Genomic DNA, 17120 nt, shown 5'->3' with positions numbered 1-17120 from the left:
TATCCTTTTGTTATTCATGACAACTCAATCTTCCAAAAAGAATTCTGCTAATTTCTGTATTTGTTGTAGCTTTACTTTCTGGCCTTCTCAGTGTCTTGCACTAAGCTTTATCAAAGTCCTCTGCTCTGAACTACACTGGTCCCTTGTAGTAATCACTTTCACCCCCCCATCTACTACCAAAAAAATCAGTTTTGGAAGAATTATCTAAGATTTTTCATAGGAGATCCGGTGGAAATATTCCTTCACTCATTGCCTGACTCTCTGCCTCTTCATTAGTTTTGCCTTCTAGCATGTCAATTCTCGTTACCCTCAGTTTTCATTCAGAGATTTTTAAAAATGTGGTAAATGATAAATTACTGTCAAATTTATTGTTTTTATTCTATGTAGACAAATTCTAATAGCATTTGCACAGAAAGTTGCAATAATTACATATACTACAACAGGAAACTGACATTTAAACTTTTCTGTCTCCAGAATGGCCCTCCAAATAAAACACAATCAATTATGTAAATATCCATTCTCTCTGAGATTTGATGTATAACCCAGCCATTGTAACACAACCATTCTTCTGAAAAAAAAAAAAAAAACAATTATTTTTAAATTACTTTTTAATTTCTGGCTAATTAAAAAATTGATAATGAAAGTTATTAAATTCCCATGCATTGGCCATATCATAAGAAATTAAAAGTAGTAAGCTATACAATTCAAACATATATATATATAATGATATAACTTAGTTCTTTAGATACAAATTATGAGTAAAATAATAAACATTTGCTTTACATTTGTAGAGTACTTTTGATTAAAAAGATAATGAATTATAATTTCAATTTTTATGACATTAAATAGACATAATTGAATCTTCTGAGAATTGCACACACATTTTCATATGTAATAGTCTCTCTTAATTTTTTACCTATCTGGAGACTTGTTTTGAGTTCAAATTGAAATTCCTCATGTAAGAAATTTATATTTTTCAGGTCATTACAAAATACACATCTTAGAACTATATAATCTTTCCAACTTTAGAGCTATGATTCATGGTTTGTTAATGACTTGTTGAAATTTAAGGTTTTTAAAAAAAATTTTCTATTAACTGCCAGTCTAAAAAAAGAATGCCTATTTAATATACATTGCCAGTTCACTGAAATGCACAATGAATTATTAATGTGAAAAATATGTCATTTGTTGAATATGCAGTGGACCTATTTTTGAAAAAAGTAACAGAACATGAGACATGAAATGTTTTATTCGTAAGTGAAAATCGCTCAGTTGTGTCTGACTCTTTGCAACCCCATGGACTGTACAGTCCATGGGAATTCTCCAGGCCAGATAACTGGAGTGGGTAGTCTTTTCTTTCTCCAGGGGATCTTCCCAACCCGGGGATAGAACCCAGGTCTCCCACATTGCAGGCAGATTCTTTACCAGATGAGCTACAAGGGAAACCCATTTTATTCTTACTTGAAAGCAAAAAGGCTTATAATTGTGGAATAATTGAAATCAACATATTTTAATAAACATCAGAAAATCATGTTTTATTAATTAAATTTCAAGTGATTTATATTTTCTCTAAATATTTGGGAAATGGATTAACCAAATATCTATTATGGAGTTTTAATAACCTGTAAACTTATAGTCAAAAAGTGTTAATCAGTCCCTTTCAGAAGCTTAGGAATTACTTTCTGGGAGAGGCAAAAGTGTAACTGCCCTCTCTCATCTTTCAGGAAGTTTAGTTCAACAAAACTATATTCACAACTAGAGCTAATAAATACAAGGCATATAGAATGGCTGCATGCTTCTCGAGAGTATTTTTGAACCATCTCCTGGACAAGCACTCACATTCAAGAAAGAGACAAGAATGCAAGCTTGGTTCATTAGCCAGAACACAACAGTTTAGAGACCATTTTGATTTCAATCAACTGTATGTATTACCAGTATGTCTGGTTTAGTCCAGACACAGGTTAATCTTTTGATTCTTATAGAGAAAGAATGGATAAATGAAACCCAAAGAAGGTATTTTCAATAATAACCTCTTCTAAGCTCTCCTGCTATAGAGTAATATATGAATAGAAGTAATAGTATGAAGCCTGGGCAATGTCACTCAGAATGGGGTGGAATTCAGTTAGGGAATTGGATGAGTCAGTGGTACCAGATTCCATTCTCAGGCATTTATAAACATGGAAATTAATCTCCTGAAATTCAAATTCCTCAGACTACTAGGAAACAGACCTACTTCAGGCTCTGAAGAAATTTTAAAGTGCTGAGAACTTCAAATTGTCTTAAAAGTTGAATGACTTTCCAAATTTTGTGAAGACTTAGTTGTTTTTTTTTTTTTTCTAAACTGCATGATTATAAGTATCAGTCTTTTAATATAGAATTAGGAAGTTGTTTTCTCTGAAGTTCTTTGATTTTTATTTATTTTAGAGATGAAAGAAGCCTGAGAATTATAGATCAAAAAAAAAAAAAAAGAAAAGAAAGAAAGAAAATAAAGAAGAAACAAAGCAGAGAGAAAACAACAACAAAAAACTTTTAGCAAAACTGTAGCTAATCACAGGGCAGCCCTTGCTACAGTACAGATTATGAGTAGTTCTGACATTTCTATTATGGGTAACTTAATATTAACACATTATGTTGTCCCAGTTCCTGGAAAGAAAGGAATTAAGCTGAATTCACAATAGCCAGTGGGAAATGGTGTTGCTGGGACAATCAGGCTGGGATCTGTCAAGAGACATAAGTTCCTTACTGCTACTTACTGCCTCCACACATATAACCATTCCTGTGTGCTTGATGCTGTGCCCACCACCTGTCAGATATTGTGTTAGCTGCTGAGAAATCGGGTGCATAAGAAATACTATCCTCCCTCAATACACTGTAGTCGGATTTAGGAACAAGTGTAACACTTACTTCTTTATTTCTATTCTTATGAGAAACATGAATTAAGTGCCTACCAGTTTTGAAGGGCTAAGGACACAAAACCTTGCAAAAGTCCCTGTGTCTCTGTCTTTTAAACACTGACTCAAGAGTTAGTGTTACTTTCTTAGTCACGTCAGACTCTTTGTGACCCTATTGAAGGGCTGTCCAGGCTCCTTTGTCCATGGAATTCTCCAAGCAAAAATACTGGAGAGGGTAGCCATTCCCTTCTCCAGGAAATCTTCCCAAACCTGATCTCCTGCATTGCAGGCAGATTGTTTACCATCTGAACCAGCAGAGAAGGGGAAATGTGAAGATGTAGAAACAAAGAATAGTTGTTGGGCCAGGAAACATAACAATTGAGACTGTAAATTAGCCACATGGCAGAATCACCAAACTTCTAATTTCTTGAAAGATATAGATAAAGACCTGACACATATTCCCAAATTGGTTTTATTGGAAGTGGAGTCCAGCAGATGAGAACTGCTGATCACAAGAACATAGACCCTAGACTGGTTGAAAACAGAAGGTTGACAATGCTTAAAACTTCACAATGATGCCAACTAATATTGGCATTATTGGCACTAATATTGGAATTATTCATAAGCTGATCACATCCTGGTCCATGAACACACTATAAAACTCCTCACTACCCACTCCAGGGCAGGTCATAGTCTTGAGGACACTAGCCTGCTGTGGCTTCGTTTGCCTGACAAATCAATAAAAACTACCCTTTTTCACTTCACCCAAATCTCTGTTTCCACATTTCTATTTAACACTGGTGAACACAGTTCAGGTTTCAAAAACAGATATAAAATCCTGACACTTGGCCAGAAGCTTTTCAGACATGCAGAATATAAATAATTTGAAATGAGAGAGTAGCTATCTGAGAGAAAAGCAAATTAGTGTGACAATGAAACAGATCAGGACCCTATGGTCCTTGCCCCCATGTCCTCAGCCTGCCTTTTGTCTGTGGAAAAGCTTTAGTCAAAGAAGTTTAATCAGAGAAGTGAGAAAAAAGCAGAAACATAAAAAACCATCAAAGGAGAACAAAAAATAATAGTTTACCCTTTAAACAGTCAAGGACCTGTAGTGCCTCCTCAAAAGAAAGACAGCGCTAAGTCGTATCCAACTCTCCAACTCCTGTGACACTATGGACTGTAGCCTACCAGGCTCCTCTGTCCATGGGATTCTCCGGGCAAGAATGCTGGAGTGGTTTGCCATTTCCTTCTCCATGGGACCTTCCAGACCCAGGAAATGAACTCAGGGCTCCAGCATTGCTGGCAGATTCTTTACCAACTGAGCTATGCAGGAAACCTTCCTCAGAGGCTATAGATAATATTTGGAGCCATATCTGTGAGCTGTCTTATAGATACTGAAACCCCCACGAGGTGGAAGAAGTTAACAACATAATGACCAGACGTAGTAGCCATGACATGAGCTGCCACGATTCCAAGAACTGACCTCAAAGAAATGGGAACAAACTGACCCTGGAGCTAAAGACTAACTGTTTCCAAAACAATCAAGATGACCCTGGTTAGATGACCAATGACCAATATCAAGATGACTATCAGCGCTGATGGTGCTGTTTCTGCTTGTACTCCCCTTTCTCTGTCTATAAAAGCTCTTGCCCCCAGACAGTCAAGTTTGGGCAAGGGAATTGGTCTTTGGACAAGCATTCACCCTCTCCCCTGGTTGCCTGCCAGCATTCAAAATAAAGCAAACTTTCCTTTCCATCAATCTGGCTTCTTTAATGGATTTTGAGTAGTGAGCAACCAGACCTGGGTCTGGTAACAATTAAGGGTCAGAGGAAGAGAACTAATATTAACTAAATACATATTATGCATCAGACCTTCTATCTGGCCTAGAATTTACACCAAATACAATAGTCAGAAAATAGCCTCAAATTCTGAAAAATACAATTCATGAAAAGAACAATCTTATAACACAAGCCACATTTGGGTAGGATAAAATGTTTCATGAATTGTTAGGAGAAAAGACTTTATCCCTCAGGTTCTCCTCATATGCAATAAATCCTCATTATGTTAAAAATTCTTTACATATTCAACAGTTTATTTTTGGAAATACATGCTAATTTTTACTTTCTCTTCACTTTAGTAATAGTGATAATTACTGTGAAATGTAATAGGAATTATGATGATCACTCATATTCCTTAAACTGGGACTCTATACTGGTGGAGCTTCCTGGTGACTCAGGAGCTGGTGGCTCCTGCAATGCAGGAGACCTGGGTTTGATCCCTGAAGAAGGGGATGGCTACCCACTCTGATATTCTTGCCTGGAGAATCCCATGGATAGAGGAGCCTGGAAGGCTACCATCCATGAGGTCACAAAGAGTTGGACACAACTGAATGACTAAGTATGCATGCATATGCTGGTAGAATTGCTATAATTTAATTTAGAATTCTTACAAGTATTGTCAAAACATCTATGTATTTGTCTATATATGTATAAAAGAAATAAAGGAACTTAGAAATATCCTCAAGCAATACTTTTCAGTGTTTATTATAAAATATAGAAATAACCAAAAAAATTTGCTTTATATGTGTTAACCTTATTTGCATAATCTTCCAATAATTATTAGCTCTGACTTCAGCTATGTAGTCATCATTCTGACCCTAAAAAGATATGTTCTGACAGCATATCAATTATACATACAAACACAGAACCACACATGGTGTTTACTGCATCCAGACCCAACTCTGGTAACTATTTTATAACTTACTTGCTATAGGGAAAAAATACTCCAAATGATATATTATTAACCATAGTAGTGTTACATATAGGAATTTTGACTCAAATAATTGTATAAATAGTGCACTTTAAAAAATAAGCAAAGTTGATAACCTGTATATTAACTATACTAAACTATATTAAGTATATTAAACACAATAATAGGGAATAGGATAGCGAGATAAATAAAAGTAAATGCTACATATTAAATGATTTACTAGTAAAAATTTATCAGCAACTTGAAGATAGCAAAAGGATATTTATTAAACATAACACTCAATGTCAATTAAACAAACTTTGTTCTCATCAAATAAGGATGAAAACATTACATATTTTTAGGTATCTCAGCAGGTGGGACCATTTTCAGTTTCTATGCTGATTTCTTCAGTCTCTGAACTCTTCCAGTGTTTGCAGTCAGACCTAAAGATTATTTCTTTATGCAAATGCTTTTCAAATATGCTGAATTTTCATTGAGTTCGACTTATTTTCCATGAAAACAGTTAATAAATGTGAAGCACATTATAATCACTTTATTGCTGAGGGACATAATCGGCATTCTGAAAACAATAAACAATTGCTTGACAAATATATTAAACTCTTTTAAACATATTCATGGCTGCCCAAAGAACAGTTTCTACATAAACCTTGACTGTGAGCCACAACTGATATTTATGAATTTCCCCTTTTATTTTTGCAAGTTGATTTTGTACTGTTTCAGAATTCTTAAATCCAATTTTTAGACAAGATAATTTTCACTTTAATTCAAGGGGAACAAATATACACAAAGATCAAATAATGGTTCATATAAAATATGTGATGCAGTCTCCCCTCAACCAAATTCTCTTGAAAAAGATAATACAATGTTAATTTTGTTAAGATTCACTAATATTGCTAAGCAATACTTTACATTTTTTCAATAAATCAATAAAATATTGATTAGTTTTAGAAATTGTAAATATCCAAAGTCTCCCACTTTAAACATTTAAACCACTTCTGTGATACTCTAAAGTGATATTGTTAGAAGTATTTACTCTTTTACTTCTTGTGAATACACTGAGAGACTGAATGAATAAACACGTTTTCGCGAAGTGCAGACCTTAAATATTTCATTTCAACTTACTATACATCCTGATACAATGTTATATTTGTTTCTCTATGGGTAAAATGATACAAGAATGTTATTATAATAAGTTGAATGGATTTTGCTGAGATTGGTTCTCTTCTCTGAAATGAATTCAACCAAGTTCAAATTTTAGCATCTTGCAAAAACCTAATCAGAAGAACTTAAAGACAATTTGCAAAAAATATTAAATGCAAAACTGATTTAAAAATGCAGCCATACCTTTATAAATTCAATTCTCCACTATATATAAGAGGGACTAGAATACAGAAAATTCATCACTAATGTTGATAAGCAAAAGTTCATCAAGCAGATGAAACAAAGTTAATCAGAGTGCAATTATGTGTGTATTTGTTGTATAACAGAATTTTTCTTTTGGTGCTTCCCCATGACTTTCTATCAAAATTAGAGAGAAATCTCAAAGATGACGCTCGTCAGATCGCTCACCTTATGTGGTTGATGAGGAGTGTGGTGGTGGGAATGAAGAAATCGTCCACCCTGTCAAACTGCTTCCCCACAGGCTGGGTGTGGATGGTGTGGTGTGGTACATTCCCACTGGCCAGGGTTATCACCTAAACAGAACATTGTGTTTAGATCCTGGCCAAGCATGTCCTTAATAGGATCAGAGATGAAATAAACCTTTGGCATTTGTTTGCATAGACTCTTTATTTTAAACCTTAATATTAGTGTATTATTAAGCAAATTGGAATTCTGTTTGCTTATTTCAATGTAGAAACTTCTGTTTCTAAAAAGGAAAAAATGGAAAACATTTTTTATTGAACAATTTCTGCTTAAAATATATAATAAATTTGTACATCGATAACTTCTATATTATAAAAATGTTACTGCTTTAATAAAAAATATAAAAACAAGCATACATATGATGAAAATTATTAAATTTGTTTCTTTTTCTTTGTTCCTCCCTTTTCCTTCCTTCCTTCATAGCTTTATTGGGGAGTAAATGATATATAAAAAACTCCCCTCCTATAGAACATAGTTGGAAACATAGGAAAGAAAACTCCAAAATATATCATTTGAAATATTTTTGCTGTTAGAAATCTTAGGTTGCATTATATTTTATTTTTTCCTTTAATAAATTGAAAATAATAGATTTAAGCAACTTTAATCAAAGAGATTTTTTTCAAATATTCACCATTAATTGATTTTAAAACTTTCATATTTCTTTAAAGAAAAGATCACTACATGTAAGTTCTTTTATCCCATTTTGCATCAAATTCTTTGTTTTTCCTTCTGATTTCTCATACCTCCACATTTGTCCTATTGTCTCTTCTTCATAGCCATTGTTCTGTATGAGCCTTTTAATGTATGTACTTTCTTGCCTTTATTTTACTTCTTTTAAACCCTTTCTACATGTGGTTACCAAATTAAACATCCTAAACCATTGGCTGCCTAATAGACTTTTCTCCCTCAAAACTGAGTGTCTTCCTTTGGTTTTTAAGACAGAAGTAAATATCATTTTTATTTTTAGTTTTTTCCCCCAAAAGGTTAATTTTTCTTCATTGCAATGATTATACTTTCATTGGGTTCCATTGGAAATTGCCAAGTTCAAGAAAATAGATTTATTATTATAACAGTCAAGATAGGTTCAGTCATGTTACAATCAAAAACCAAAACAGAACAGAAACAAATCCTTACTTCTTTATTGCTTCTTTATTTTTTAAAAATAAACATTTTGTTTTATACCTGTTACTTTCCCAGAGGTCTTTGGCAGGATATCTATTGCTTTTAGTATTTTTATTCTGTTTTCCATGAAGAAAGAATAGCCAACTACCTTGCATATTTCTATTCATGGCAGACTTATTTTGCCAGAACTAATCATATGGCTCCACCCAACCAGGATACCCTTTTCCCCTGCCATGTGCCCAGGAAGAGAGAACCAATGTACGTGGTTAAACTTTAAAGACATTGTACCTATTTTATTCATGGTTATCTTACTAATGTGTATCAGTGAGAAAGTCCTCACTGGACTTCAGCCACTTATAATAATGTCTACAAGACTATAATAAAACTCAACAGGGTTATAAAAAAGGAACTCTCCAAATTGTTTTCCATTAGGCTGTACAGAGGTGTATATTTCTCAGTATGCATGTAGATGCATTTGAAATTAATAATAGTACTGACTGACAACAGCAGTAATAATTTGGAGAGCTTGCTATGTGTTAATATGTGTTTTAAGTAGTGTACAGGCATCACTGAATTTAATACTCAAACAATACTATAATGTGTGTATTGCATCCCACATCATTCACACTCCTGAAGGCCGATTAACTGAACCTCTCTTCTGCATTTGTCATTGTCATAGATTGTAAAATATGCAAAGCCACACCCCCAGTTCCCTTCAGTCTGGACTTTTTCCCCTGATGGGTCTAGGCCCTTCTTGCTTCTGGAATTGAGCTGGAAGTGGTGATTTGCCAGGTTCGGGACTGAGTCTACTGACTGCAAGGACACAGACTGATCTGGGATGCACTTTGATCAATAGGTGCAATCTTGCAAAAATCCTGGCTCATTTCTAAGAATGTTCTGCTGCCTGCCTCTCTGTGTGCGATGCCTGCAGTAAACAGAGACACCACTTCCCACTGTTGCCTCATCGGACTAGACTTATGTCCAGACCAGTAGAAGAATGCAAGGACTTTATTCCAAGTTGTTCACTGGAGATATTTACTTGTCAAATTGTTGTATATTTGTAGTATAGACACTGCATTTATGTCGTAAAACATCAGACGACTGATACATGAATTTTAGAATTTAAGAGAATTTAAGTTTTCATAAGATATAAATGCCCATTGAAAAGAAAAAAACATAACTATGATAAATCTTTAAGACTTTATCTTTAGAACAGTAGATGGAAAATCATTGTCTTAAATACTTAAAATTATGACAATTTATGGGTTTATATTAATCAATTATAAATATCACATAAAATAATACATAATAAATATTGCTTTCAGACTGGACAAAGACATACAGATTTAGTTATATTTTCAACATGAAAACACAGAGAAGGGCTTTCAGATCCTTGATAAAATGTTGTGCATGTTCAAGTTTAAGAGGGTAACATTATAAGATACAAACATTAGAGCAAAGAAGTACTTCCTAGCCTCATAACCTAGCAGTCTGTAGATGTAAGACTTTCACCATCATGGCACAGGGACACTGGTGAAACTGAGAGCTTGACCATGGGGTTCGGTTTCAATTCATTTTTTCCAAAGGAAAATCAGTTCTCTTTTTCAAATAAATCTTAGATCCCATTATTTTGGAAGACATTTCATGATAATCTTATTGGGAGACAATTATCCATACATATTTTGACATTTCTGCTGAGTCAGGTCTTTCTGAGCAAAAAGTTTTCTTAAAAGATGATGGCATAGCAAAAATGCGTTTGAAAGTTGGAGATGGAGTATTGCTCCTGAGAGATTTAGGGACTTAATTCCTCTGAGCCAATTACTACATTGCCAGGATACTGACATACTCCTCTACTCCAGGAGAAGATTTGGATATATTTCAAAATAACAATCTCTATTTCTCACATGAGATGGTGGATTGAGGTGCTAGCCACCTAAAATAACTTAGAGGCTCATGATTTGAGTCAGTAGGACTGTGCTAGTTATTCAGGGTGACTCTAAACTCTCACCGCATCACCCCATGGGGATAGGGGCTGCAGAATAAATGCTAACAGGTTCCAAGGGTAAGAGACAGTCTGTTCTCTGATTCAGAAACCCTGTTATTCCTGTCAATGTATCTATATATCTGTTTATCTATCTATCACCAACTTATCTATCACCTATTTATATATCATCTATCTGTCTTATACATACATAAATGCACACACACACATTCTTCATGTAAATAAATTTTATTGTATGTCATATTTTGAGTAATTCTCAAATACTGCATTTTATATTATATTTTAGATGTGAGACTAACCTTTCACTTCTACCCAGCAAATATTTTAAAAATTTGCTAAATCTTATTAGCATATTTTTACTAGACATTCGGGGGAAATAACCCATTTTTAGATGGTTATATAGTGTGTGGGATGATTCTTAACATCCCTACAAAAGTAATTGTCAAAATGTGTATATATGTATATATACATCTATCTGTCAATTTCAAATCATAAGCAAATTCTACAAAAAGGACAGTAATTATTCCCCAGTTAGAAATGAACCAGCAGTCAGATAGTGAAATCCTGTGTGTTTGGAGAAAACTGAAAACCTGCTTTGAGACTCTGTCTAACTCTCCCGGGCTCTACTTCACAAGCTACACTCCCCACATCCCTTTCTAGAGAGATGAAAACAAGAAAATTTGAGGGAAGCTGGAAATTGCCAAACAATCCATCACAATCACCCCAACCTCCATGCAGTGGCTTCAGCTTTGTCATTATAGGTTATTCTTTTGGCATATAAATCTAATGTTTGGAACATCTAAATTAAAATATTTCCTAACCAAAAATGTATTTGTGTATCAACATTTTTTTTCCTTTCTGTGAAGATCTAGATGAAAGAACATCATTGTTAAATGGTTAAATGCCCAATTAGATACTGAAAGTTTTAAAGATCATCATTTTCTCAGACACACTGAAAGGGACTTACCTGTAGTGTTGGAGAAGTCTTTTCCATTGTACCCCAGCTGAGCACCCAGACCTGGTCATGAGATTTGTCATAGTGTAATTTAACTGGGACGGGATCTGTGCTTACTGCCTGTAACAGATAGGGGTTGAAAAAGATTTCAGACCCAAATATGAGTTTAAAACTTGGCCGGAAATTATGTAAAAATTCAAGGGCTTAGATGTAGGATTAATAAATGTATGTTGCCCATAGATGGACCTAGAGATTGTCATACTGACTGAAGTAAGTCAGACAGAGAAGAAGAAATATCACATGACATCCCTTATTTGCAAACTCTAAAAAGAAATGATACAAATGAATTTATTTATAAAACAGAAACAGACTTACAGACTTAGAGAATAAATTTATGGTTGTATGGGGGTAGGGATAGTTAGGGAGTTTAGGATCAAATTTACACGCAGCTGTATTTTAAATGGATGAAAAACAAGGTCCTACTATATAGTCCAGGAAACTGCTCAATGTTATGTGGCAGTTTTGATGGGAGGGGAGTTTGGGGGAGAATGGATAGATGTATATGTATGGCTGAGTCCCTTTGCTGTCCATCTGAAGCTATTACAACACTATTAATTGGCTATACTCCAATATAAAATTAAAAGTTTAAAATTGCATGTTGCCAATTAATTTTCTAAATCCTATTTTGATTAATTCAGAAATATGATACCTTACTCTAATATGTTTTTACATGATTTTATATAGTTTTATATTCATTCATTACCTATGTAAATTGTGTTTAACAGAGAAGCTATTTAGGAACTCAAGGTATAAATGATTAATATGTGCATTTTAATCAGCTGTTGAGTACAGGTAAGAACTATATTTATACTATTAGATTTTTCTATCCCAAAGCTAGTTATGGGATTTGACTGTTTATAATGCTAAAACATCAACAATCTAATATATGGTTGCAACTATAATGACAAATTACCTAATTTAGCTTCTTTAATGAGAAATCTAAAATCACAGAAAAAAGAGAAGCAGCTTTTTGTACTATACTTGATATGAGAAATGCATTTTTCTGCAAATATTTATACCTAGCATTTACGGAAAATACAACTTTCAAACATAAATTGCTGCCAAGAAGTTATTTCACTCACCTTAATTCCAAGCTATTGATATTATAACCTAACACTGCATTTCAGTAATTTCCTATAATAGTTACATATTTTCTAACATAATACATAAAACAAATTGTATTCAATACAACAACCCTTATCTGATATTAAAAGCATTTTTCCCCAGAGCTGTATTGAATGACCTTAGAGAATTTCCCAAGTTAATTCATGATGTAATCCTCTTCTCAATGGGCTAAAAGTAAACTATAATCACATTGAGTATATAGAGATTCATATTTTAACTATCACAACAGCAACTTGGTTTTACTGAAGCATTTCTTTTCTAAAATGTTGGCCTGTATTTTAGCTATTTAAAATTCTCAATACATTGCATTTGAAGTAATTATTGGAGTTCTGAAAAGACCTGTTTAAACATTTCTGTGTTAGTGTCTTCAGCCCTTTTTTTCTAGCTAACAAAGCCATTAAAATACTTTGGTTTCAGGTGGGCAGCGATGTTGTCAGGGAAGGTAGTCCACTTGGAAAGCAGCAGAGATTCAAGTCAATGACTAAGCTTATTCCCCTTTGAGAAGTGTGAAATTTCCCAGCGTTCCTAGAGATGAGGGGTGGTCACATGGCATATCTTAGTTAAGATGATGAATGATTTCTGAAAATAAAGCATTTTCATGGAAAGACACAATAGCAGGAGGAGACTTCCATGCATTACACTTTTTTTTTCTTCCTGCTTTGAAAGTTGTCATTTAAGAATATTAATCCTCAATTTCTAAAGACTTCACACTCCATTTTATGCTAGTATAGCTCAGCAGGTAAAGAATCGATCTGCAACGCAGGAGACACAGACAGCACAATTTTGATCCCTGGGGTTGGGAAGATCCTTTGGGGAGGAAATGGCAACCCACTCCAGTATTCTTGCCTGGGAAATCACATAGCCAGAGGAGCCTGGTGGGCTACAGTCCATGAAGTCACAAAGAGTTGGACATGACTGAGCAACTAAGCATGCAAGCAAGATTCCTTTGATTTTTCATATTTTCCCTTTATATGTTAAACTTGATCTATGTACGATTAATAGTCAGACTAGTTTACATGTAACTTAAATTGGAATAATATTTAGGCTTTTACCAACTGAGCTGTGAGGGAAGCCTGAAATAGTTCAACAGGCAACAATACCACGATGAGAAAGATGTCACTGTTATTCAATTCTTAAGAGACAGTTATAAAAATAGCAAAGATCATTAGCTAGCTTTTATGTAGTAGGAAACAATCTGAATAAAAATTTTTAGTTTGCCAGCTCTTGTAAGTTTCTTTTCTTCTCACCTGGCCATTCACAAGTATTATCTTTTAAAGGGTATACTGGGATTCTCTGGTGGCTCAGTAGTAAAGAATATGCCTGCCAATGCAGGCGATACGGATTCAATCCCTGGTTCAGGAAGATCCCCTGGACAGAGGAGCATGGCGGGCTACAGTCCATAGGAACTCAAGGAGTCGGACATGACTTAGAGACGAAACAACAACAAAGTGTATAATGGCACAGTCCATAGTTAATATCCATATTAACATACAGTCCATAGTTAACTAGTTTTGTTAATATCCTCATGAAATGGATAAGAAAACTGAGACATTTGTCTCGCCAGTAGTCATCCAGCAAGTGATCAGCAGGCTTGGTATTTGGGTCTGTGTTCTTTCCCTAAGTGGGGACCTCCCTACCTATGAAAGAGCAGCCCCTCTTGCTGAGAAGTTTCATTCCTGACAATGTCTGGATTGGATAGGTTGCCTTCCTATTTATACTTCATGGACAGGAAATATTCTTTTTATTTTTTTATTTTTTGGAAGGTGAGGAGAAACGGGGCCCAAGTATATGCAGTAGCATTTGTATAAGCAGTATAATCCCAGGGGAAAGGCATCAAGAGGCAGTATACACCATGTTTGCCTGCGTGCCAAGTTGCTTCAGTCCTGAACTACTCTTTGAGACCCTAGGGACTTTGGACACCAGGCTCCTGTGTCTGGGATTCTCCAGACAAGAGTACTAGAGTGAGTTGCCATGCCCTGCTCCAGAGGATCTTCCCAACCCAGGGACCGGATCCACGTCTTTTATGTCTCCTGCATTGATAGGCAGATGCTTTACCATTAGTCCCACCTGGGAAGCCCTATACACCATGGTTATGAATGTGTATTCTGAAACTGACTTCAAATTTTAGTGTCTTCATTTAAACTGAAATAACAATAATGAAATAACACTTTGGGAAGTCACTAAACTTACTGTGGTTCAGTTTCCTCTATAATAAGATGGAGACAATAATAACACTTACTTCAAAGGGTTCCTGTAAATATTACGGAAGGTGGTAAGTACAAAGTGCCCAGGTAAGTCTGGTGAGTGTTAAACATTATAAAAATACCACTGCTACTACTATTAGAAAAAACTAACTGTACTAAAGTACATGGCAGCATCACAGTGTTTTAGAGATGGAATGCCTTTATTTAGCAAATGAATTTGATAATTCTGTAATAATTTAATAATTAATAATCACAGTCTTAGTCCTGGAAGAGTTTATAGGTGATAGGGTGGAAGAACTTAAAATAACTAGATGCAAGTCTAGTTAATAAAAATACAGGACAATTGCCATGGAAGATCAAAGGAAGATGTAAGAACAGGATGAGGGAGAAGAGGAGGTGATGCTTTCACTGAGCCTTAAACTATGAACATTTTCTTTTATAAATGGCAAGCAGAGACTATTTTTAAAAGTTAACTTATGAGAATATGTTCTAGGAGGTGTCAGAAGTTGTTCATGATTAATCTCCTTCAAATAAGATCAATGTTTTTGAAGGAAGAAAATATAAATTTTCAAAGCAACTTCAGAATTTGAAAGATGTTTATTCAATGCCCTCCAAAATGTGTAAATAATTTTTGCTTTCAGCATTTCATAGGTTTAGTATTAAATTCAGTTTATTTTGCTTTTTGGTTATAAAAGTTCACCAGAACTAAAAAAAAGACATTCAGATAAAAATGAAAAGTAATTCTGACATACTATGTTTGGAAGGTGTTTAACTCCTAGGAAAAATCTATTTACAACTTTCAGGTGTTCAGATATAACCCATTTTACAGAGGAAACATTGACATGGTTTTCAGCAATGAAATCATACAACCATGACAAAAATATTTCCAAACAACTGTATTCAGGATCATAACCCAATTTTCTGTCAAAAAACTGATATTTTCCTATTTATATGACCAACCTTTGAAAGGATAAATTACAGGTATTGGATTTTACGAATTATTTGCTAGTCCTCTTCGTAAATTACTTGAACCATCTGTCAGTTTAGATCATTAGCTTTTGTAAAAGAATAGCTCTATATTTGACACTTTAAAATTCTTGCCACAATTAAGCCTGTAAGCCTTTGTGTTGTAAAGCACTTCATTTTTTTCACAGTTTTAAAGAAAATTGTACACATTCTATTATACTTGACTGTCCTCATTCTCCCCTACTTTCTGTCACCAGGACCTGGCTGGATCTGCCTTCCAAAGACGGAATCTTTGCAGCTCCTGCCCTGCTCTGAGTGCACAGGGAGCCTTTACCATCTTCGACCTCACCTCAGGATTTCCACCTTTTAATTTTCTACTTGTCACAATCTGGATAGGTTTATAGGAGTGACCTGGTTTTTTTGCTGCTGCTTTTTGTTTGTTCATTTTTGGTGAGTATTATTAGATGGATCATGGCACCAGTTTGGCCAAAACACTGCAATGTCATCTCATTTCCCTCAGAGTAAAAGCCAGACATCCTTATAATGACTTGCCACTCCTGGTCTTCTTTCTCAGACCCCTCATTTCCCACACCGCCCCTCATTCCTGCCTATGTCTCTGACCTAGATGTTCCGGCCACTTTGCTCTTCATCCAACACATCAGTCAGTCATCAGTTCAATTCAGTTCAGTCGCTCAGTCGTGTCTGACTCTGCGACCCCATGAATAGCAGCATGCCAGGCCTCACTGTCCATCACCAACTCCCGGAGTTCACTTAAACTCATTTCCATCGAGTCAATGATGCCATCCAGCCATCTCATCCTCTGTCGTCCCCTTGTCCTCCTGTCCTCAATACCCCCCAGCATCAAAGTCTTTTCCAATGAGTCAACTCTTCCCATGAGGTGGCCAAAGTACTGGAGTTTCAGCTTTAGCATCATTCCTTCCAAAGAAATCCCAGGGCTGATCTCCTTCAGAATGGACTGGATGAATTTCTTTGCAGTCCAAGGGACTCTCAAGAGTCTTCTCCAACACCACAGTTCAAAAGCATCAATTCTTCAGCACTCAGCCTTCTTCACAGTCCAAATCTCACATCCATACATGACCACAGGAAAAACCATAGCCTTGTCTATACTGACCTTAGTCAGTAAAGTAATGTCTCTGCTTTTGAATATGCTATCTAGGTTGGCCATAACTTTTCTTCCAAGGAGTAAGCATCTTTTAATTTCATGGCTGCAATCACCATCTGCAGTGATTTTGGAGCCCAAAAAAACAAAGTGTGACATTGTTTCCACTGTTTCCCCATCTATTTCCCATGAAGTGATGGGACCGGATGCCATGATCTTCGTTTTCTGAATGTTGAGCTTTAAGCCAACTTTTTCACTCTCC

At 35.2% G+C, this 17120-nt stretch overlaps 1 protein-coding gene across 4 annotated transcripts in view; it reads right to left on the bottom strand.

The window, feature by feature from the left end:
- FSTL5 (follistatin like 5) overlaps window positions 1-17120 on the bottom strand; it is a 937018-nt gene that overhangs the window by 63705 nt on the left and 856193 nt on the right. For all 4 annotated transcript variants that reach the window (XM_027956327.2, XM_042234380.1, XM_042234379.1 and 1 more), the window contains 2 exons: window positions 11396-11503; window positions 7230-7354 (listed from right to left, as the gene is read on the bottom strand). In XM_027956327.2, coding sequence (XP_027812128.2) covers window positions 7230-7354; window positions 11396-11503 — 233 coding nt within the window. The remainder of the gene's footprint in view (window positions 1-7229; window positions 7355-11395; window positions 11504-17120) is intronic.

The sequence above is a fragment of the Ovis aries genome, chromosome 17 (assembly GCF_016772045.2).
Source record: "Ovis aries strain OAR_USU_Benz2616 breed Rambouillet chromosome 17, ARS-UI_Ramb_v3.0, whole genome shotgun sequence".
In the NCBI taxonomy this organism is placed as follows: Eukaryota; Metazoa; Chordata; class Mammalia; order Artiodactyla; family Bovidae; genus Ovis; species Ovis aries.
Note: the sequence above shows the minus strand (reverse complement) of the source record. Positions and strands in the feature narration are given on the sequence as shown.